At 47.2% G+C, this 24412-nt stretch overlaps 1 protein-coding gene and 1 long non-coding RNA gene across 5 annotated transcripts in view; one reads left to right on the top strand and one right to left on the bottom strand.

Annotated features, from left to right (window-relative positions):
* Positions 1-24412, bottom strand: part of LOC123382547 — an 85616-nt gene that overhangs the window by 845 nt on the left and 60359 nt on the right. The window contains exons 3-5 of one of the 4 annotated variants that reach the window (XR_006591070.1): positions 16753-17003; positions 2880-3064; positions 177-641 (exon numbers count right to left, since the gene is read on the bottom strand). This is a non-coding gene — a long non-coding RNA (uncharacterized LOC123382547). The other 3 variants (XR_006591069.1, XR_006591068.1, XR_006591067.1) reach the window with 3 other exon arrangements.
* On the top strand, positions 20246-22337 carry LOC123382546 (serine protease 29-like). Its single transcript, XM_045047698.1, has 6 exons — positions 20246-20276; positions 20366-20426; positions 20609-20789; positions 20930-21195; positions 21681-21847; positions 21924-22337. Exons 2-6 carry the CDS (start codon positions 20366-20368, stop codon positions 22086-22088), a joined length of 840 nt encoding a protein of 279 aa, XP_044903633.1. The 5' UTR covers positions 20246-20276; the 3' UTR covers positions 22089-22337.

The raw sequence follows: 24412 nt of genomic DNA on the forward strand, positions 1-24412 counted from the left end.
CCACCAGGGAGCTGAGTCCGATGTAAAAGCAAAAGAGCCTTTATTCGAGCTAGCTCGAGCTCAATCCCCTACCTGCCCCGACGCAGCGGTGAGATACCAGGGAGAGAGAGCGAGTTTCAAAAGCACAAAGGTTTTATTGGGGCCTAGGGGCAGTTGGTGAGGTAATGGCTGTGGCCTCAGCCGATTGGCTGGGGAAGGGTCCCAGTTCTGTTAGGCAGGTGAGGAGGGCGATGCTCAAGGGGAGGAGGCGTGGTCAAGGTGAAGGACACAGAACAAGATGAAGTCGGCCGGCATAAGCCCGTCCTTTCAAAAAGCACACAAAATGGCTTGCGGCAACTGTGAACAACAAAGTGTTGACGCATCTGGCTGAAAATCTCCCAATGAGGAGAACAAGGCCAGAACTCTGACGAAGAGGCACCGGGCCGCCAGAGGAGACACCCCCCGGGCGGCTCAGGGGGTTCCGAGCGCGGCCAGAAACGAGACGGGTGCGGGTCTCGAGCCGACACGGCAGAAGGACGCTGTTTGATAGAAGACCTTCAAAAATAAGGATCTCGGGGCCCCCGGCTGGCTCAGTCGGTGGGGGGGTGCGACTCTAAACCTCAGGGGCCTGAGTTCGAGCCCCACGTTGGGCGCGGAGCCTTCTTAAAGATTAAAAAAAAATGAAAAGGACGTCAAAACTTGAGGGTCTGTTGGGTCTTTTCCCCATAACGTGGTTGTATTACATCTTCTTTAAAAACTTTTACTGTTTATGTATTCATTTTGAGGGAGACAAAGAGACAGCATGAAGGGGGGTGGGGGGCAGAGAGACAGAAAGAGAGAGAGAATCCCAAGCAGGCTCTGCAAAGGCCGACACGCCCAGAGGCCGACGTGGGGTTCCATCCCACTAACCGCGAGACCGTGACCCGAGCTGAATCGAGAGTTGGACGTTGCAACAGGGGAATGGAGACCCCGTCCTGAGTGAGGCAGGGACAAACAGGGGTGTATGGCCAGGGGCAGAGGTTTCTGAATGGATATTTGCTAAGAGGGGGCATCTGGGGACTCGTGCCAGAACCAGCCCACAGGGCCTCTGCTGTGGGCTGTGGGGAGTGAGGGGGGGGGTGAGGCGGAGGAGGGGTCAGGGGTTTTCATCCCAGGTGGAGTCTGATGAGGTGCCAAGGGCAGATAAAAGCCTTGAGGCCAGCGAGAGAGAGGTCTCCTGGTCCTAAAGTCTGTCAACTTGAACCGTTGAGCAGACGCCAGGTTTTTTTCCAGCAACAAGTGGAATTAGACAGTCCATGTCAGGACAGAGAAGACAGAGAACTTCCAATGATTAAAAGGAGTTTTGGCAGCGGCTTGGGAATATTCCTGAAAGCCTCCATTCTGAGGGAGACCAACAAGAGACCGCTGGCTCTAATCACCATAATCGTTGACCCAGGAAACGAATGAGGGAGTAACTCCCCCATACAGTTATGGTAACCCGAATGTATTAGGAAAAACAGTAAAAGGGTGTTAGATTCCCCTTTGTTAGGGACGGCCTGTGTCTTTTTGTTTCCCCAGCACCCTGGGTTAGGTTTTGGAACACTTGTATATATTGCTCAGGGTTGTCTGCAACTGTGCTCAGGTCCTTTTGTTTGCTTAGAATATTGCAACGAAAATGGACCCTTCATGGGACCAAATTCACCAGGAAGCATTGTAGTCAACAGATACATTGAATGTGCCTTCCTTTCGAGGGGAAGATATTTCATCTCTGACAATCCTGGATACGGAGGGGATGAGGGTCTCACAGGTGGCTTTCCCTTAGAAGAGCCCTCAGAGGGCAAGTCTGCAAGAACTTGCTTTTCTCAGTGCCTTTAAGGGCCAGAAGGTTGGCACCTAACTTACAAGTCTTACATAAGGACATTTTGACCATTTACCCTCTCTTTTACAATACAGATCTAACTTTAAGATAGTACTGATTGAGTGCCTCCCTCAGGAGACCCGGAATCTATTCAACAAGGGGATCCTTTGAAGGATTTTCTAAAATAATGTGCAGATACTCTGAACTTGAGATCCACGACCTACGATTTGACAATAGTAACCTAAATAGCAAAAAGGGGAAACAGATGATCCTCTGACACCTTTTCTGTGCCGTGTCTGTGCTGGTCCTAAAGCTGAGTCTGGAGGTACTGATCATTTATTCCTATTGGATCAGCTCCCATCCTCGTTATGGGCAAAATCTTCAACTGATCTTGGCAGAATGCACAGTGTACCTCCCGTCAAGATTCAAATTGACCTTGCAAAACTTCTCCCTAGAGTTAATATCTTTTCAATTACGAAGGCCTTCAAGGCATCCACACCATAATAGAATGTTACAAGGCTCATGGCCTCATGATCCCCTGCAGTAGTCCAGATAACACCTCTATTATACCTGTGAGAAAACCCGACTGCTGAGGCTGGTATTTTGTCCAGGACTTCCGAGAAATCAATAGCGCTGTAATCCCTCGACATCTCCTTCTTCCCAAACCTCACACTCTACCAACATCCACTCTTCCTGAAAGCAAAGTTTTCACTCTACACGACCCATGTGCTGTAGTTTTAGCATTCTAGTTGATAAGGATAGTCAGTATCTTTTTACCGTCACACGCAGGGAATGACAATACATCTGGACTGCAACCTCCCTGGGTTTCACAGAGTGCTTCACGTTTCCCACAAACCTTAAAGGCTGATTTGGATGATGGAAAGTGTTTCTGCAGGCTCGACTTTGTTACAATGTGTAGATGATTTCCTTCTCTACTCCCCTGCTCGTGCCTCTTCACACAAAGACAGCACCCCCCTGGGAAAACTTCTGGTTTTAAAATGCCCATAAAGTCTCCAAAGAAAAACTACAGTTTGCTCAAACTCAGGTTAGGTATTTAGCTCACCTGTTCTCAGAACAAGGCCCACATCTAGATCCAGGCACTCTCGAGGCATCCACAATCTCTCACAACTTAAATCTAAGAGCCAATTACAAGGCTTTCTTGGACTGGCTGTGTACTCTCAAAACTGAATTCCAAACTTCTCTCTTAAGGCTCAGCTCAATGCAGGCTTTCAGACACCTGGGCAATATCTGAAAAAGTAAAAAAAAAAAAAAAATGTAGTCATTAGTCCAAAAGCAACATTAGCATTAGACACAAAGGGATCGTGATGAAAGGTTTAGGGAGAAAACATATGATTTCATGGTGCTGTACCCATGGTCCTGTAGCCTCATGTCTCACCAAATTATACCCGTTAACTTGAGGCAATTTGTTATACGTAAATTATCCTTCATTAAAGAGAGTTTCAAAACATAAAATACTAGAAGCACATGTTGGAAAGTTCCTTTCAAATCCTGAAGTGCGTGGGTGAGATGAGTCTGTCTGCCCGTGTCTCAAAAATCCAAAATAATAAGACATTTAAAAAATTAATAACAGCAGAGTAAGCAGATCCTGAGCACACCCTGTCCCATGTGTTCAACTACATAACATCCACATCCAAGTCCATGAACCAGAGAGCTATCCACAGACTGGCAGAAGAAACTCCACACCTAAATACAGAGAAGCTGCATCAGAAAGGTTAGGAAGGTCAGAAAGGTGGAGGCTGGCTGCCTGCAGAATGGGCAGAGAAAGTGAGCCCTCACCCCAGGGAGCTCACCCAGTGAAGACTAATCTCCATAACATTTGGCATTAAAACCCAGAGGGGCTGAATTCCCTTGAGTTCAGATCCTGGAGCTTTGGACGTCAGCTGACCCTGCACTGGGTGATCCAGGAGGATGAGGACTAGCCAGGTCCCTGCCTGTGTAGACAGGCAACGTCAATGTGGCATTTTACACAATGCCGAGGCAACAGGAGACACATGTATTCATGCTGATTCCTGAGTGTGTTGGAGGACTTCAACAGTGAGGGAGCTCACAGGCACCATTTTTCTCCCCCAGCCTCCCAGAATAAGCACAGAAGCACCCACCAGAGGCGGAGGCTGCACAGACACTTGCTACCTAACCCATTAGCAGCACGCCAGTCCCAAGGGTTCACAGGGGGACTCACCACACCATGTCTGCTGGTCTCAGGGCAAACATTCTTAAAACCACAAGGGCACCCTGTCCGACAAGCTGCATGCATAGCTGCCACAGCACACTGTGCACATCTGCACCTCACCCAGCTGTGCACATCCAGGCACCCTCATCTCTCTCACCCAGCCACATGTCCCCAGGCACAGACATGCTCTGTGCATATCCTCACGCCCCTAGCTTCCACCGCTGGTCCACAGCCCGGAGCCACCGAAGGACATCGGGAAACCTGGCATAGGACTAGTAGCCTTGTGCAATTTTCCTAACACTCCTGCCCTGCTCCCAAGTTACCCAGCGGGCATACCACCCCACAGCTGGCCTGCCTGGGTCCCACTGACACCACTGAGTGTAAGCACAGCCCACAACAGGCACGCAATCAGTGCAGACATCTACACTGAAAGGAAAAGTAACCCAGACACAACAGCATGGAGTGAGCAATACCCATGTGATATCCTCCTGAAGGTCCAGGTCCTATAAATGGAGACGTGCACTACTCAGGACCCCAGGACCTCTTTTTCAGACCGTCGTTAATTTCAAGATCAGAAGGCACAGCTGACTTTCTTAACACAGAGAAATAGAGCCAGAGAGACAGACAAAATGGACACACAGAGATGTTTATCCACAATGAAAGACCTAGTCAAAGTCCCAGCCAGAGATCTAAGCCAAAGAGATATAAATAATATACTTCATACGGAATCGAAAGGAATGATCATAAGGACACTCACTGGAGTTGTGAAATGAGTAGAAAAGTGAGACCCCTGATATGGAGATAAGAAATAACACAGCACACATTGAGGACACAATAAAGGAGAAACACGCTAGCTGGAATGAACAGAGGGATGGAAGAAGCAGGCGAACAAACTAGTGACCTCGAAGACTGAGTGTTGGAAATTAATCACACTGAACCAAGGAGAGCACAGGATTCTGCAACGTGAGATGAGACTAAGGGAACTCAGTGACTACAGGAAAGATAATAATATTCATATTGTAGGACTCCCAGAAGGAAGAGAATTTGGGGCCGAAAATTTATTTGAGGAAATAATAGCTGAAAACGTCCCTAACTGGGGGAGGGAAACAAACATCCACATCCAGGAGACTAGAGAACTCCCATCAACATCAACGAAATCAGGCCAACACACAAACATATTGTAACCAAACTTGCAAATTACAGTGACAGTAAAGAAAAACTCTGCAAAGCAGCAAGACAGAAGACCTCAACTCAGAAGGGAAGACCCATAAGGCGAGCTGCCCGATTTCTGAACAGAAACTCGACAAGCCAGAAGCTAGCGACATCACATATTCAAAGTGCTGAATGGAAAAATCAGCAGCCAACAATATTCTATCCAGCAAGGCTATCCTTCAGAATGGAAGGAGACACAGACTTTCCCAAACAAAAACTAAAGGATTCTGTACCACTAAACCCGTCCTGCAAGAAATATCAAGAGGGATTCTTTGAGTGGAAAGGAGAGACCAACAGTGACAGTTTAGAGACAGAAGACACAAATCAAGTAAAAAATGAATATGTCTGCAAAACAAATCAGTTAAGGAACTCAGAGAAATGGATTTGAATTGTAATAACCTCTACCAAAAACCCAGGGAGGAGAAAATAATGGGTGCGAAGGTAAATGACCATCAACTTAATACAAACTGCTAAATGCAGAAGAGGTTATATAAACATCTGACAGTGACCATATGCTAAAACCAATCATAAATATGCTAAGAACAGAGATAAGGAAATCAAACTATATCACTAAAGAAAAGAAGCAAAACATGAAAGAAAGGCAAGAAAGGATCAGAGAAAATCATTAGAAACCACAGCCAAACAGGCAATAAAATGGCAATACGTACATCCATATCAATCATTACTTTGAAGGTAAATGGAGTGAATGCTCCAATCTAGAGACGCAGGGTGTAAGCATGGATGAAAAAACAAAACCGATTTGTATGCCTATAAGTGACCCACTCTACACCTCAAGAATGATAGTGAGAGGATAGAGAAACATTGCACACATTAATGTCAAATGAAACCTGGAGTAGCAACACTTGTATCAGAAAAAAATACACTTAAAAAAAGTACATAACAAGAGAGAGAGGAGGACACTGTATAACAGTAAAGGGTACAACCCCAAAAGAAGATATAACAAGTGTAAATGTATCCCACAATTCGGTGGGATTTATTTCCAAGCTGCCAAGGTGGTTCAATATTTGCCTATCAACCAATGTGACACAATACGTCAACAGGAGAAAGGATAAGGACCACACGATCGGGGCACCTTGGTGGCTCAATCCTTTAACAGTCTGACATCAGCTCAGGTCATGACTTCATAATTCGTGAGTTCGAGTCCCGTGTCAGACTCTGTGCTGAAGGCTCAGAGCCAAGAGCCTCCTTCGAATTCTGGGTTTCCCTCTCTCTCTGCCCCTCCCCTGCTTATGCTCTCTCTCAAGATTAATAAACTTTAAAGGAAAAGAACCCTACGGTCATTTCAATACACGCAGAAAGGAGCATTTGACAAAGTACAACATCCACTCAGGATTATAACCCCCCTAAAGTAGGTTTACAGGAAACATACATCAACGTAATAAAGGTTATCTATGAAAACCCTGCAGTTATAATCCACCTCAATGGGGAAAATCTGAGAGGTTTTCCTGTAAGGTCAGGAAGAAGACAAGGATGTTTACTCTTACCACTTTTAATAAATTACTGGAAGTCCTAGCCACAGCCAGCAGACAAACGAAATGGAACTAAAGTGAAATAAATAAAATAAAACAAAATGAAATAAAATAAAATAAAATAAAATAAATAAATAAAATATACAAAATAGAATAGAATAAATAAAATAAAATAAATAAAATCAAATAAATAAAATAAAAAAATAAATAAAATAAATAAAATAAAATAAAATAAAATAGAATAAATAAAATAAAATAAATAAAATAAAATAAAATAAATAGAATAGCATAGAATAGACTAAATAAAATAAAATAAATAAAATAAAATAAAATAAATAGAATAGAATAGAATAAAATAAATAAAATAAAGTAAAGTAAATAAAATAAATAAAATAAAATAAAATAATATAAAATAAAATCAATAAAATAAATAGGATAGAATAGAATAAAATAAAATAAAAGACATAAAATAAATAAATAAATAAATAAATAGAATAGAATGAAATAAATAAAATAAAATAAATAAAATAAAATAAAATAAAATAAATAAAATAAATAATACAATGCAATAAAATAAAATATAAAACAACTCCAAATCTGGAGGAAGTGAAACTTTCACACTTTGCAGATTACATGACACTATATAGAAAACCCTAAAGAGTCCCCCCAATAACTGCTAGAACTGATAAATGAATTCAGCAATGTCACAGGATACAAATCACTGTGCAGAAATCTGTTGTATTTGGAGAAAACACTACTGAAGCAGTAGAAATAGAAATTAAGAACACAGTCCTATTTACACTTGTACACCAAATAATAAGATGCCTATGAAGAAATCTAACCAAAGTGGTGAGTGACCTATACTCTGAAAAGTATAAAACAGTGATGAAATTCAAGATGACACAAAGACATGGAAGGACATTCCATACTCATGGGTCGGAAGTACAAATATAGTGCAAGTGTCTCTACTTCCCAAAGCAATGGACACAATTAATGCAATTTCCATCAAAATACCAACAACATTTTTCACAGAACTAGAGCAGTCCTCAAATGTGTATGGAACCACAAAAGACCCCAGTCTTCAGAGTGAACAACCTTGATGTGAAGTGGTAATTATGGATGGCGTTATGCCTCTGGATCTTCTGCTCCAAAACACGGTAACTCTGGCCTAGGCATTTGAAGAAACGGTAGACATATCCCAACCAGGGATCATTTTACAAAATACATTCTACACACGTACCTTCAAAACTTTGCAGATTATGTAAAATATGGAAAAATCTAAAAATTGTCATGACCAAGTGGAGCCTAAGGAGACAGGATGACTCTAATGTGCCAGCTGGGATGAGTCTGGGACAGAAGAGGTTCAAACCGAAGCGATCTGAATACAAATATAAACTTTAGTTCATACTACCATATCTCTTCGGGATACCGATTGTGATCATGTACCAACTCATATGACATCCATAGTCAGAAAACAGTCTGTTGTATGTAGAGACTCAATAATATCTTCCCCATTTTTCTGGTAACTAGAAACCCATCACGAATGAAAAGATTTTTAGTAATCGTGGTTTTATGTTTGCGACACATGATATTATATGATTAGTTCTAATATTAGTTACTAGTGACGGCCATGTACCTATTCTTGTTGTTCTTACTATTGTTTAATTGAAATAATAACATTCACGGTAGAGAAAACTGAATGCATGATAAACACTTCATAGAAACATCTACTTTACATACTTTAAGATAATAACGTATGTATATACCACTCTATTATGTGGTATGTAAATTAAGTGTTTTTCTGATCTTGAACGAGCATGTCATTGAAAGGCTTTCCATAAAGGTGGTTATCCTGGATAATGAATGATACTCAGATTTTACAGGATATACTTCACTTCATGCCTGAACACTGTCAAAACTAAAAATGTACACACGGCCAGATGAATCATTGTGACTGGCTCACTGATTGTAAAGAATCCTTGGTTTAATATTTTCACACATATTTTTTATCAGGAATACAAGAGAATCAAATGTTTCCAAATCAAAGAGATATTCAAAGACTGGAAGAACAATAGGGAATTCGAGGGGTTTCAGAAGGATAAGATGTGACCATGAAGTGGCAGTCACAGGCAAGCAGCTTTTTCTGGTCCACTTTGACAGGTTTGCATGAGGATATGTGACTTGCCAAAGGGTAAGTCCCAGAAGTACCAGAGGGAAAGACAACGCTTTAGGGAGAGGTGACTTGGAAAGGGTGCTTCTGTGCCTAAATGGTGGTTCAGCAACCTCGCTGGGGGTCGGTCCCTGGGTGAAATACATCGAAAGGCCAACAGTAACCTAGACTCCCAAAGATCTTAGTAACATAGATCAAAGTAACTTAGAGCCACAAAGATCTTAGAGCCACAGAGTTGATCTTCCTCTATGATTAGGAGAGAGTTACAGTGTCACAGGATACGATCATTGGGCCGGCAGTAGATGGCTAAAATATTATTTAAGGCTATACATGTAATAAAAAATGTATACATAAAATTTGGCTTTGGAATGTTAAGAAAAATCACAGGCCCAGCATGGAGTTCCTTATGCTAAGGTCCCATGTCACTAAACCTAATCTCATTCCTGTAGGAATGTAACCTTTAACCAGTCAGCAAAGAATTTCCTAGCCAGTGCTGGAAATATAGCTCATAGATCCTTGCCATTCCCCTCAGAGAGGCAGTCTTGCCTAAATAAGGTATTCCATGCCCCTAATTTTTTTAAGTTTATTAATTTTGACAGAGAGAGAAAGAGAGCACACACAAGGGAGGGGCAGGACAAGAGGGAAAGAGACAATCCCACGACCAAGAGGTCATGATCTGATCCAGGATCAAGAATCAGACACTTAACCAAGCCATCCAGGCACCCCGAGAATGTGGAGTTTCAAAGGTTAGAAGTCTTGAATGGGACACAGCCCCGAGGGCACCGGCCTACTCCTGAAGAGAAGGCAGCCAACAACTTGCAGGCAGATGGCATGGAAACAGTGATCTGGACAAAGCCTGGTGCACACAGTGGGGGAGATTATACACTCATCATGGAGACCATCCCTGAGAAGCAGTGTTCACAATGAGGGGACAAAGATCTAGGACAGAGGAGCTGCATGGGGCCATTTCCCTGCTCTGCCCCCTGCCCCCTGCCCCCCAGCATAAACACAGAGTCGTCTGCTGGAAACAAGGCAGTTCCCACACTGGCTGCCTAAGCTGCTTACACCAACCCCACCTTCCTGTGCTCTGGCAAGACTGGTCATTCAGGGTTGCCTCAGTCCCAGTGTAGCTGGCCCCTTCCCCAGAAGACCAGGTGAAGCCCATGACCACACCACCTCTCTTGACCAAAGAGTTGTGCAGGGCTTCACTTCTAGGAGCAGTCGTTTCAAGTCTCCTTTCGCAAGCAGATCAGAGCAGACCTAGATCAGACTCACCACATTCTGGCCAAGGACCCTACCTTGCCCATACAACTGACCTGAAGGATAGTGCAGCCAGAACACAAAACAGTGCACGCAACACACACCACAGATACTCCGTGAAGTGCCAGGCCCTGGACACTGGATGACCTCTTCCTCATAAAATCATTCAACTCACAGGCAGGTAACACAATGAACTTTGGTAACACAGAGATGGCAAATACTCAACCAAAATTCCAAGACGAGAGGAAGGCAACCCAAATGAAAGAATAAGATAAGGTCATGGGCAGAGAAATGGAGGGAACACTTCCAAACTCATTCTATGAGGCCAGCATGGCCTTGAGTTGGACAAAGACCCCACTAAAAAGGAAAACTACAGACCAATTTCCCTGATGACCATGGATGCAAAACATCTCAACAAAGAGTGGCAAACTGGATCCGAGCATACATAAAAAGAATTATTCAGTACAATGAGGTGGATTTTATTCCTGGGATGCGCAATCGATTCAATGGCAAAACAACTAGTAGAATGTCACTAAATATATACCTATCAATAATTACTCTGAATGTAAATCGACTACATGTTCCAATCAAAGGACAAGGTTAGGGTGTCAGAATGGACAAAAAAATAAATAAATAACCAAAAAAAAAAAAAAAAAAACAAAAAAAACAAAAAAGGCCTATCTAGATGCTGCCTACAAAGCCTTATTTGGACATATGTCACCTGCAGATTTAAAAGGAGGGAATGAAAAAACATTTGTCATGACAACAATGTCAAAAGAAAGCCAGTAGCAATACTTGTATTAGGCAAAATAAACTTTAAAACCGAGAGTGTAGTTTGGTACCCTTTGGGTCAGTACCTAGTAGTAAAATTGCATGCACCCAATATTTATAGCAGCATTATCAACAGTAGCCAAACTATGGAGAAAGCCCCATCAACTATGAAGGTATAAAGAACTTGTGGGGGGTGTGTGTGTGTGTGCATGTATACGCATATGTACTCACGTGTATGCTCCTATATACACACATATATACATACGTATATACAATGACATGTAACTCAGCTTCAAAAAGAATGAAATCCTGCCACTTGCCACGATGTGGATGGACCTAGAATGTATTATGCCAAGTGAAATATGTCAATCGGTGAAAGACACATATATGATTTCACTCGTGTGGAATTGAAGAAACAAAAGAGATGAAAACATGGGAAGGGGACAGGAAAAGAGAAGAGTGGTGACAAACCACATGAGTCTCTTAACCGTAGAGAAGAAGAGTGAGGGTTGATATAGGGAGATGTGTCGGTGCTGGGCTAGATGGCGGACCAGTATTAAGGAGAGCACTTGTTGTGATGAGTGCTGGGTGTCGTATGTAAGGGATGAATCACTGGATTCTACTTCCGAAACAGAGAATGTGCCATATGTCAACTAAGACTGATATTAAAAAAATAAATAAAGCTGTAACGAGTTGAAGACAGACATTATCTCATACTAAAGGGGACAGCCACACAAGAATATCCAATGGTTGTAAATTTTGATGCGCCCAATATGCAATCACCAACATATAAAACACTTAACAAAACCATAAAGGAATTGATAATAATATAACGATAATAGAGGACTTTAACACATCAGTCACATCAATGGACAGAACCTGTAAACAGAAAATCAACAAGGAAACAATGGCTTTGAATGACACACTGGACCAGATGCGTTCAACAGATGTATTCAGAACACTCCATACTAAAATGGCAGAGTACCTATTCTTTTCAAGCGCCCATGGGGCATTCTCCAGAAATGATCACATTCTACATCACAAATCAGACCTCAACAGGTACCCAAAGACAGAGATCAGACCAAGCATCTTTTCTGACCACAAAGCTAGGAAACTTGAAGTTAACCACACTCATACACACACACACACACACACACACACACACACACACAGACACACACAGACACACACACACACAGGGGGAAAGGCCACAAATAAAGGGAGGTTAAATAACATGCTACGAAATGAACAGGTCAAACAGGAAACCAATGAGAAAATACACTGAAACAAATGAAAATACACTGGTAAAAACCATTGGAATGCGGCAAAAGCAATCTGAGATGGAAGTATATAGCAATACAAGCCTACCTTAAAGACCAAGAAAAATCTCAAACACTCCTAACTTACAACTAAAGGAATGAGAAGAACAGCAGGAGGAAGGAAATCATAGAGATTTTTTTTTTACCTTTTTTTTTTTTAATCATCCCTTCAGTTTTAGAAACTCAGAGGCAATGCTTTATAATGGTTTCTGGAGGTTAGTTTTTTTTTTTTTTCCAATATATGAAGTTTATTTTCAAATTGGTTTCCATACAACACTCAGTGCTCATCCCAAAAGGTGCCCTCCTCAACACCCATCACCCACCCTCCCCTCCCTCCCACCCCCCATCAACCCTCAGTTTGTTCTCAGTTTTTAAGAGTCTCTTATGCTTTGGCTCTCTTCCCCTCTAACCTCTTTTTTTTTTCCTTCCCCTCCCCCATGGGTTTCTGTTAAGTTTCTCAGGATCCACCTAAGAGTGAAAACATATGGTATCTGTCTTTCTCTGTATGGCTTATTTCACTTAGTATAACACTCTCCAGTTCCATCCATGTTGTTACAAAGGGCCAGACTACATTCTTTCTCATTGCCACGTAGTGCTCCATTGTGTATATGAACCACAATTTCTTTATCCATTCATCAGTTGATGGACATTTAGGCTCTTTCCATAATTTGGCTATTGTTGAGAGTGCTGCTATAAACATTGGGGTACGAGTGCCCCTATGCATCCGTACTCCTGTATCCCTTGGGTAAATTCCTAGCAGTGCTATTGCTGGGTCACAGGGTAGGTCTATTTTTAATTTTTTGAGGAACCTCCACCCTGTTTTCCAGAGTGGCTGCACCAGTTTGCATGCCCACCAACAGTGCAAGAGGGTTCCCGTTTCTCCACATCCTCGCCAGCATCTATAGTCTCCTGATTTGTTCATTTTGGCCACACTGGCTGGCGCGAGGCGATATCTGAGTGTGGTTGGAAATAATAGAGATTAAGGCAGAAATAAGGGACATACAAACCAAAAAGACACTAGACCAAATCAATGAAACCAGGGGCTGGTTCCTTGAAAACAGTAATCAACATGAAAACCTCCTAGGCAGAGTTTTCACAAAGAAGAGAGAAAGGACTCAAATAAAGAAAATCACAAATAAGAAAGGAGAAACAACAGCCAACACTACAAAAATACAGTTAGAAGATAATATTATGAAAAACTATAGGCAACACATTGGACACTCTGAGAAAAATGGACACATTCCTAGAAACACAAAAACTACCAAAACTGAAACAGAAAGATACATAAAATCTGAAAACAGAAAGAAATCAAATCAGTAAGAAAAAAAAAAAATCTCCCCCAACACAAGAGTTCAGGGCCAGAGGGCTTCCCTGATGAATTCTACCATCCATTTAAGGAAGAGGTAATATGTATTCTCCTCGAATTATTACAAAAAGTAAAAAAGAAGGAAAACTTACAAATTCATCTTATGAGGCCATCATTACCCTGATACCAACACCAGATAAAGCCTCCACCAAAACTGAAAACTGCCGGGGCGCCTGTGTGACTCGGTAGGTTTACTGTCCAACTCTTAATTTTGGATTAGGACATTATCTTGCGGTGCGCGGGTTCGAGACCCACATTGGACCGTGCATTGACAGTGTGGGGCATGGCCAGGATTCTCTCTCTCCCTGTCTCTCTGCCCCTCCCTCACTTTTAGGTACTCTATCTAAGGAAGGAAATAAACATTTAAAAATATGTTAAAAATTTTTAAATAAAACTGCAGGCCAACAGCCTGATGAGTATGTATGCACAAATTCTCATTAAAATACCTTCAAATTAAAGTCAACAATACATGAATAGAATCATTTACCATAATCAAGTGGGATATATTCCCGGGCTGCAAGGGTGGTTCCACATTCACAGATCAATCAACATGATGCACCACAGTAATAGAAGAAAGGATAAGAACAATATGATGCTTTCAACAGATGCAGGAAAACCATCTGACAAAATGTCACATCCATTCATGATAAAAACCCTCAGCAAAGTACATTGAGACTCAACCTACCTGCAAATAATAAAGGTCATCTAGGAAAAACCCACAAGTCATCTCACCCTCAATGGGGAAACACTGAAAGTGTTTCCTCCAAGGTCAGGGAGAAGACAGGGAAGACCCCTCTCACCACTAGTATTCCACATAGTACAGGAAGTCCTAGCCACAGCAATCAGACAAAAAAAGAAACGAGGCATCCAAATTGGCAAGGAAGAAGCAGAACTTTCGCTGTTGGGAACCGACATGATGCTCTCTAAAAAAAACAGGAAAGACTCCCCTGAAAATTGCTAGGATTGATATACGAATTTGACAAATCACAATATGCAGAAATCAATGTACAGAAATCTATTGCATTTCTGTAGACGAGTAATGAATTAACAGAAGAGAAAGTAAGGGATCCATCCCATTGACAGGTGCACCAAATACCGCAAGATACCTAGAATGAACCTAACCAAAGAGGTGAAAGACCTGTACTCTAAAGGCTGTGAAACACTGATGAAAGAAACACTGACACAAAGAAAAGGAAATAGATTTCACCCTCATGGATGGGAAGCAGAAAATACTGTTAAAATGTCTACACTCCTCAAAACAATCTGCATATGTATTGAAATCCCTATCACACTAAAAAAACCATTTGTCACAGAACTACAACAAATAATCCCAAAATTTGTATGGAACGACAAAGACCCCAAACAGCAAAAACAAAATTGAAGAAGAAAACGAAAGCTGGAGGCATCACAATTCCAGACTTCAGGTTGTATTAAAAAGCTGTACTGAACAGAACAGTATGGTCCTGGCCAAAAACAACATCATCAACAACAACAACAACAACAACAACACAGATGCAAAGATCATTAGAACGGAAATGCAGAAATGAACTCACACCTATATGGTCAATTAATTCTCAACACAGCAGGAAAGCGTATCCAATGGAAAAGAAAAAATAGTCTGGGGACACATGGGTGGCTGCAAAGCGTGTGATTGTGGATTCAGCTCAGGTCATGATCTCAGGGCAGTGCAGAGCATGTGTGGCATTTCTCAATCCCCATTTCTCTCTGCCCCTCTTCTGCATTCTCTCTGTCTCTCAAAAATAAATACATACACTTAAAAAAAATCTCCTCAACATATGGTTTTGGAAAAACTAGACAGCAACCTGAGAAACAAAACAAGACCAACAACGGACGCAACATACGCAAAAGTAAATCCAACATGGATAAAGACCTATATGTGAAACCTGAAACCATAAAAATCCCAGAGGGTAATTAACACAGGCAGTATCTTATTTGACATTGGCTGTACAAACGTCTTGGCAGATACATCTCCTGAGTTGAGGGAAACACAAGCAAAAATAATGGGACTTCGTAAAAGTAAAAACCTTCTGTCACAAAGGAAATAATCAACAAACCTAAAACACCTACCGAATAATATTTGTAAACGACATCTGATAAAGGTTTACTGTCCAAAATATATAAAGTCATACAGCACCCAAAAAAGGAGAAATCCGATTAAAAATGGGCAGAAGACACAAATGGACATTTTCCCAAGGAAGACATACACATGGCCAAAGCCATGTGAAAACATGCTCAACAATACTGATCTTCAGGAAAATACAATTCAAAAGTACAATGAGATAACACATCACATCTGTCAGAATGACTGAAATCAATGAATGATGAAACAGCAGGTGTTGCCAAGGATGTGAGGAAAGAGAAACCCTCTTGCACTGTGGGTAGGAATGCAAACTGGTGCAGCCACACTGGAAAACATCACCGAGATTCATAAAAAAAAAAAAAAAAAAAAAAATGGAAATGGAACTACCTTACGATCCAGCGATTTCACTACGAGGTATTTCCACAAAGAATACAAAATAATCTTTCAAAGGGATACATGCACCCTGATGTTTACAGCAGCATTTTCTACAACAGCCAAATTACGGAAACTTCCCGAGCATCCATCAACTGATGAATAAGTTGAGATGTAGTGTATGGAATGTAATATTATTGAGCCGTAAAAACAGGAAACCTTGTCATTGGCCACGAGGCGGAGGAGCGACAGAATGTTATGCTGGGTGAAAAAAGCCTGTCAGAGAAAGACAAATACCAGATGATTTCACTAACACGGGGAAATGAAACAAAACAAAGCGGGGGGGGGGGGTGAAGGACCCAGTGACAAACAGACTCTTCACTGGGAAACAACTGAGGGCTTCCACAGCGAGGTGGGGAATGGGTGAAACAGTTGCTGGGGATTAAGAATGCCCCTGGGATGAGCACCAGGCGACGCGTGCAAGTGTTACTCTATATTGGACACCTGAAACTAATATTCCACTGGGTCTTCACTCACTGGAATTTAAATTAAAAGGTAACATAAGGTTAATGACACCTACCTACCAGGTTTTCTGTAGTTTTCAATCACTTCACTAGGTTGGAAAAATAACCATGAAATTTTTAAAAAAGGATGTATGATGTGGGGGACAGTTTGTGCCCGTACCTCCGTCTCTGGTTCCAGCAGGACGCAGAAACTGGGTGCCAGCTCGTTCTTCTAGAAGGTCCTGAGATGAGCATTTCATGTATTCACGTCCTAACGGAATGCAATTCCCGTTCCTCTGAATTTCTGTCAGGGTTTCATCCCGCAAACGAGCCTGAATCCGGAACAAACCATCGACTGCATCGATGAGGTGATGTCGTGGGACCCCGCAATCCATGAGTCCTTCAGTAAAATATGTCTTGTTCAAATAGTGTCTGGGAAGGGGAGGAATGAAACACAGGAGCAACCCAGAAAATACAAGTGCCTGTGCTGCCCAGCAACCAGCTTGCCCAGGGAAGCCACCCAGCGCCCCTTCCTCAGCACTCAGCACAACAAGGCAGCTTCTCCCTGGTGACTCAGGAGATGCCAAGTTGCTGCAAAGCTCCCAAGGTTTCCCCTGGGGTGGGCGGCAGAACGCCCTGGAAAGGCAGCTCTACTCTCTGTCCTGAGGCAGCGGCAGAGGCCCTGAGTCCTCTGGGAGCAACAGGGACCCTTCCTGCTCTCAGGTGCCCTGGGTCAGAAAAGCCGATGGTGCGCCCTCTGCTGGCCATCACTGTCCAGGCAGAGGAACCCGCCCCTCCGGGTGTGTGGTGCTCGAGCTCTCTCTGCTGGCCACCATGGGAATTCCTGCAATGTTGAAGGCCCGGGGGGCCCAACTGAGGGACCGAAGGTGCTCTGGGCAACCCAGCCTGTTCTCCACATTGGGAAGGGTCTTAGTGACAGGGCCTGGGACACAGAGAAATCTTTTCCTTCTCCTTTCTTGTGAGGGAAGAATGAAACCGAATTTGTTAACGTAATGACATCATTTGTAATGCTCTAAGCAATGTTCCCAGAAAAATAGACCGGAATTTACACATGCTAAACAAGAGGTAATGGTGTTGACCACCTAAGTGTTTAGGTTAGATAAAGAATGGACACCTTTGAGAGAGAGAGACCGGCTTCCAGCTATGGAATGAATGAGCCTAGGGATACAAGGGACACCCAATGGAAGAGAGTCCATCCTGTAATAATACTGTTGCATGCTTTCACAGGATAGCTACACTTGTGCTTAAGTACAACATAATTTATAGACATATGGAAGGACTACAATGTATGCCTAAAACGAATACAACAAATGTCTGAAGAATATTTCAATTAAAAGTCGACATCCTTTATGCTATCTTTAATTTCTCTTTCTTTGCCAATAAACTACCATTCCTGGGGCGCTTCAGTGGCTTACTTGGTTCAGGGTCTGACTTCCACTAGGTCATGATCTTGCAGCCCATCAGTTTGAGCCCCGCGTCAGGCTCTATCCCGAAAGCTCAGAGCCTGGAGCCTGCCTCAGATTCAGTATCTCCCACTCTCTCCCCCATCCCCAGTTCGGGCTCTCTCATAAAAGGAAAAAGAAACATTAAAAATGAAAAATCATTCCTAATTTGGAATCTGTGAAATTCTGTCTATACCAGATACTCCAACATGACCATCTTGATGTTTAGAGCTTATCTGAAAAGTCACTAATAGTATCTGATGACACATATGTGACAAGGTCAGCATGCAACTTACAGGGAGCTGCACATCTGTTGTGAATTTATGACATGCATCCGTGGCTTATATTTCCCATGAAATGTGCTTTAGGGATACGGATGGATGAAATAATCTCCATCAGTCGTGTAGGTCAATTTCCTACAGGACCATCATGCCTTCAATTAGTAATTGCCATCTCTTCAAAATGAAAAGAAAGCTGGGAAAATGAATTGTCTTTGAAGGATGTAAGAGAAGACTATGGTGTTTTAAAGGTTCACCTACCTTCTGGAATCCTCATATTGGTTGTGGACAGGAGGATAGCAACCCACGATTTGGATGCACACTGCTCATTCCAGAGGGAGAATATGGACTTCTTGTCAAATACTTTTTATCACTATCAGCCGTTCAACTCTGCCAGGTGCAGACTGCCGGACCTGGGGGCAACACAATGCCTCATGCCTGGGTTCAGACCATGAGGAATGCCAGCTGGTGGCGGGAGGGGGGAAATCCCACAGGGCCTGGGCCAGTGAGGCAGATGACCCCGGGACACCTCCTCACAGGGCGGGCTCTGGAGTTTACCTGCCAAAGAGCAGCACACTCTCCCTGAAGACATCCTTCTCCATGACAGAACATAACGCTGAGCCCCACAACGCTGAGCTCCTGACATCCGGGAGAAGTGACGGATGCCCATCTTTTCAATTGCAATGGCCTCTGCAGAGCTTGGCCCCAGGGATGTTGGAGTCTTAGAGTCATGAAACTATGATGCCCGTGATACCAGCCCTTTCTGCCCCAACACTCAGAGCCACTTCACACATCCCCTCTCCCCTGGACCATCTTGCCCCATCCACATACCTGGACCAGGTCTCCACTTTTCTCCTTGTACTTCCTCTTTGTCTCTGTTTCTCTCTAACCACACCTCTCTGTGTTTCTTCCTTTCACTCTCTCGGTCTTGCCCCATTCCCCTATCACTCATCCAGTTTCTCTCTCCTTACCTGTCTCTTTGTCCACCTCTCCCCAGGCTTCAGGCTATCTGCTCTGTGCATGCAGCCCTGTCCAGGAGCACAGGGCACTCCTGTCTCTCTCTCGTCATGTTTTGTCCCAGGCCCTGATCACAATGGAGGAGAATCCCCCATATAGCAGCTGCTCATGTTGACATTTGCTAGACCAAGGCTGCCAGCATGTGGACAGCCAGACGTTTACCCTTGGTGGCCCAGCCATGACCCAAAAGCTGCTGGAGGGCTGGCTGCTTCCCTAAGCTGGAAGGAAAAAGGGGCTCACAGGGTTCAGGGTCCCTGATGTAGATTGGATTGGCTGATGTAGAAGGAGCCATAGGCTTACACCCAACTCTCCTGGGTGGTGTCGAAGGAACCTATCTCAGACCATGGACCTCTGCCCTCCCCATGCCTCAATACGGCATCAGGGGGATCCTTAGGGGACACCGTGTGACTCGCCACAAAAATTGCATCATTTGCCCCCTTGGAGGCCACTGGGATGTGTGCTATTGGTGGCAGCTGGGAAGGTGGGCTGTGAAGCCCGGTTTGTCCACTCAGGATGGGGCAGAGGCCTGGGGACAGGGGCGCTGCACCACGTGCGGGGGTCCCTCCGTGGCCCTGACGGCCAGGCCAACGCGGGGGAAGAGACATGAATGCACTGGCAGGAAGCGGGGCAGGGTGGGTGGACAGCGCCCCGGGCCGGGCCTGCCACGGGCTCTGTGGCCTCTGGTGCTCAGACGTGTCGCGAGAAGTGCAGTCAGCCGGGGGTGGGCGGCCAGGGTGGGAGTCTGGCCTCCCGGGTGTGTGATGGGGAACCGGCTCCCCACCCCCCTGCACACACTCTGCCTGACACCCGGCTGCCTTTCTTCCCCATCCTCCACCCCCAACCCCCCCCCAAATGGAACACTGCCCAAGCCGACCGCCCACTTCCTGTGGCCAAAAGATAAAGGACCATGGGGGCCCCCAGAGCAGAGACCCGTGGAGCCTGGCAAGGTAGGGGCGCTGTCCCCTCTCACACGGCTGCAGAGGCCCCTGGCCCACCCCTGCCCTGAGCTGTCCCTCCGTGCCCTCTCTCTTTGCAGATGCTGTGGCTGTTGCTTCTGACCCCCTTCTTCTCGGGGACCTGCGTCGCGGGGAGCCCAGGTGAGTCCTGACCCCACGGGGGTCCTCCCTTCCCAGAGGCTCCTGTAACCTTGTCTCCAGTTCCAGTCGCTGGGGGGCCTTGGGGCTGCCTGTCCGTGCCCTCGGGGGAGGCCTAGGTGGGGACAGGACTCGGCCCTGGACGCCGAGGCCCGGCCTCCCTCCCCGCTCATGTTGCTTCCCAGCCTCCCTCCCTGGAAACGAGCTGGTGGGCATCGTCGGGGGCCACAGTGCCCCCCAGGGGAAGTGGCCGTGGCAGGTCAGCCTGAAAGTCTACGAGTATAACTGGGCCTCGTGGGTGCACATCTGCGGGGGCTCCCTCATCCACCCCCAGTGGGTGCTGACCGCCGCCCACTGCATCGACCGGTGAGTCCCGCTCGCTGCCGTCCAGCTCTGGGCGAATCAGGAGGTCTGGGAATCCGGACTCCAGGCAGGGTTCAGCCTCCCCGCGGGGCGGAGGGGGCTGCCCTCGAAGGACCCGCCTCCGTGGCTTCTTTGCGACCCAGGAAGGACGCTGACCCGGCAGCCTACCGCATCCATGCTGGGGACGTGTACCTGTACGGGGGGAGGACGCTGCTGAATGTGACCCGCGTCATCGTCCACCCCGACTACATCAACGCCCATCTGGGTGCGGACGTGGCCCTGCTCCAGCTGTCACACTCTGTGAAATACACGGCTAACGTCAGGCCTGTCAAGCTCCCGTCGGCCCTGCTTGAAGTCACCCCAGAGGACGAGTGCTGGGTGACCGGCTGGGGCACCATCATGGTGCACCGTGTGTACGGGGTGGGGTTTGGGAGGGGTTCGGGGCCGCGCGAGGCATTTCCCGACCTGACCACATGGAGAAGTCCTGGCTGGTGGGTGGCTGCAGGTTCTGGAAAGGAATCGCCTTCCGACACCCTCCCCCACCCCACCCCGTGTGCATCCCAATCGGGAGATCCGACCCCAGAGGCTGGAGGGTCCCTGAAGCACAACTGAGCTCGGGACCCAAAACTGTGATGAGGAAATTCATATTCTTAGTTTTTTTCCAACTTATAGGAAGACATTGGGGGGGCAGGCAGAAACCGTCACCCCCCCCCCCCCATTTTCTTTCCGGTCCTTCGAACTAAAGGCAGAATCCACCTTCCGGGTGTTAGGAATTTAGAGGAAGATGGGAACCCTGCACCCTGGGGTCCCCACGGTAGCGATCTGTGTGGGAACCCAGGCTCGCGGCCAACAGCGGGGGCCACGCTCCAGCCTCCGGTCACGTCTCTCCCCCAGAGTGGCTGCCTCCACCCTACCGTCTGCAGGAGGTGGTGGTGAGCCTGGTGGAGAACGCCGTCTGTGACCAGCAGTACCACAACGCCACCAGCCACCGCTTCGCAGGCAGGAAGATCATCCAGGACGACATGCTGTGTGCGGGGACCGAGGGCCGGGACTCCTGCCAGGTGAGTCCCAGCCCATCCCGGCCCCCACCCCGTGCTGGAGGCCAGCCGGGGCTCAGTGCTGTCTCTTCTTCCTCAGGGCGACTCCGGAGGCCCTCTGGTGTGCAAGACAACGGGTGCTTGGCACTTGGTGGGAGTGGTCAGCTGGGGCGAGAGCTGTGCGGTGAGAAACCGTCCCGGGGTCTACGCTCGCGTCCAGACGTACGTGCCCTGGATCACGCAGCAAATCGGGAGGGGCCTCTGACCAGGGCCTGCTGGCCGTCCGCCCGGCTGGGCCCGGAGGAGCGACGCCTTCCTCCCCCCAGAGCCTGCTGCTTCAGCCTCTGCGCCCCCGTCCCTGGCCTGGGCTCCGCCTTCGCTTCTGGCCTCCTCAGTGTCCAGGACTTCCCTGACTGCTGGGGGAAGGAGCAAGAAGATGCCAGGGGGCGGGCGGTTAGTCCCTGGGGCCCAGGGTGCCTCGCTGTGCTGTCAAATTAAAGAGCTTGAGGAATGACCAGAGTTCGGTCAGTCTTTGTGGAGTGGGCTCTCCGTGGGAGCGTGTCAGCCAGCCCCGAGGTACAGGGCGCCGCGCTGGGGCTGGTGTCCTGCCAGGCTTGGCAAGGGAGAGTGAGGATCTCAGGGTTGGCTCCACTCTGCAGCCACAACCCCCAGCTCTGTCCTGCACCAGAGGCCACCACGTGGTTCCAACCTTGCATCCGTCCCTCCTTCCATCCCCCATCTTTCCAACCATCCATCTGTCCATCCCACTTCTCTCATAAGGCAAGGGATGTTCTGGGAATTAACCAGTTGCCACGCAAAAGTGACCTGGGTATGATGCCAATATGTCCTCCCCTTTAGGGATGTGCTTGCCCATCTGGGTACCTTCAGGTGAGGGTCCTCACTGGCTCCCCAGGGGGAGTTGGGTATGAGCTCCAGGTTGGGAGTCCCTGGTTGGGTATGAGCTCCAGGTGCTGGGCAGCAGCCGGGGAGAAATGCACCGTAGGCAGCCGGGTGAGGGGCTGGAGGCCATGGTGCCCCAGGGCCATGAAGTGTGTGCGCTGCAGGGTTACGAGGTGCCCTGAGCCCATGTGCCGGGACTGGGGTGGGGCAGGGAGGGCCCATTCACCTGCTGTGCAGAACGGATGAGGGAGAAGGGAGGAGGGAGGAGGGAGGAGCTGAGGGGCAGGTTCCGTGTCAGGCCCCACCTGCTCCTTCTGGGCACCTGCACCTATGGCTGTCCCCACCATTTGCGCCCCGTGGATGCTGCCCCCTGGACTAAGTGGCCGGCTCTGGGCCACACAGGCCACAGCAGGACCAGGGCGGCCCCAGGTGGCCTGTCTGTAAACCCACGTTTGTTTTTCCCCGTCACCCGGACAGGGGTGGGATGGGTGTCCCCCACCTCCAGGAAGCCCTCCCCGGTTCCCAGGGGACACACTGGCTCGTCTCCTCTGTCCTCTAACTGTCGGGTCTTCGGGGCCGCCCCGGAGGGTCCCAGCTCGAGGCCCAGAGTGAGCCAGGAGACAGTCAGGCCCTCCTGACAGGCGTCTGTGCCAGCCCACGCTGCCCACGTCCCTGCCCCCGCGCCCATCTCAGGGTCCCGTGGTCTTCACCACAGATCAGATGGGCACAGCCCCCAGCTGCCCAGCTCAGAGCAGGCGCTTCCTAACCGTCCGCCGTGTGGCCAGGGCCTGATGACAGAGCCGATTAGGGGCCCTGGGAGGGGGCTGGACTTGTCTGCACCCGGCCCCGGCTTGAGACAGAAACTCTGAGGGCCATCTGTGCCCCCCCCCAAATGTCTCTGGATACTGTGCCGTTTCTGCCCCCTATTTGACAGGAGAGCAAACCGAGGAACAGGGAGGGGGGTCCTGTCCCTAGGTGCCTTCCTTCTCTGGCCCCGGGGATGCCCTCCCAGCCTGCTGGGGTCTCTGGTTGCCCAGGGGACATGGGTCACGTGGGCCCTCATGGTGGCCTCTGCAGGGGGACCCCTCCTTCCTTGACCCCACCCCCACACTAGCTCTTGACTCGGCTCTGGCTGCCCTCGCCCTGACCTTTCCTGGTCTCGGCTGTGTGGCTTTGGTTTCCAGGCACACAGGAACCCCCACCCCTGCCCTGCCCGAGGTTCCCTTCATCTCTGATCTGCAGCTCTGGGCGTGAACGAGCCTAGTCCTGTCTTTCCGCCCTCACCCTGTCCCCTCGGAGCCTTTCCTTGCAAGACACGCCTCACTCCACACCTTATCCGGCCCAAGGCCTACCCAGGCCTCAGAAAGTTCTAGAACTCATCACCCCAACAACGGACAGTGACAACCCCTGGGTGGGATGAGGGAAGGAGGAAGGAGGACGGATTTCTTAGTTGTTTCTCTTTTTTATCCTAGTACGTCCATATCCGCCAAGAGTTTCCAGGGGGCACGTACCACACTTGTCATAAAAATAACTTCCAGGTTACGAAGGTGCGGCCTCCCTGCCCCCCTGTGCCGAGGTCTCACGTCACATGGCAGCCGAGGGGGTCTGATGGGCAGAGCCGGGGCCCGGTGTCCCGATGCCCCTCTGGCCCCCGCCCTCGCTGGGCTCCTTCCCTGAGGGCTCGATACG

The sequence above is a fragment of the Felis catus genome, chromosome E3 (genome assembly GCF_018350175.1).
Source record: "Felis catus isolate Fca126 chromosome E3, F.catus_Fca126_mat1.0, whole genome shotgun sequence".
In the NCBI taxonomy this organism is placed as follows: Eukaryota; Metazoa; Chordata; class Mammalia; order Carnivora; family Felidae; genus Felis; species Felis catus.

Coding starts and splice junctions, on each gene's coding strand:
- LOC123382546 (XM_045047698.1), top strand. CDS start 20,366: ATGCTGTGGCTGTTGCTTCTGACCCCCTTCTTCTCGGGGACCTGCGTC. Junction 20,790..20,929: donor GCCGCCCACTGCATCGACCG/GTGAGTCCCGCT, acceptor TTTGCGACCCAG/GAAGGACGCTGACCCGGCAG. Junction 21,196..21,680: donor GGGCACCATCATGGTGCACC/GTGTGTACGGGG, acceptor TCTCTCCCCCAG/AGTGGCTGCCTCCACCCTAC.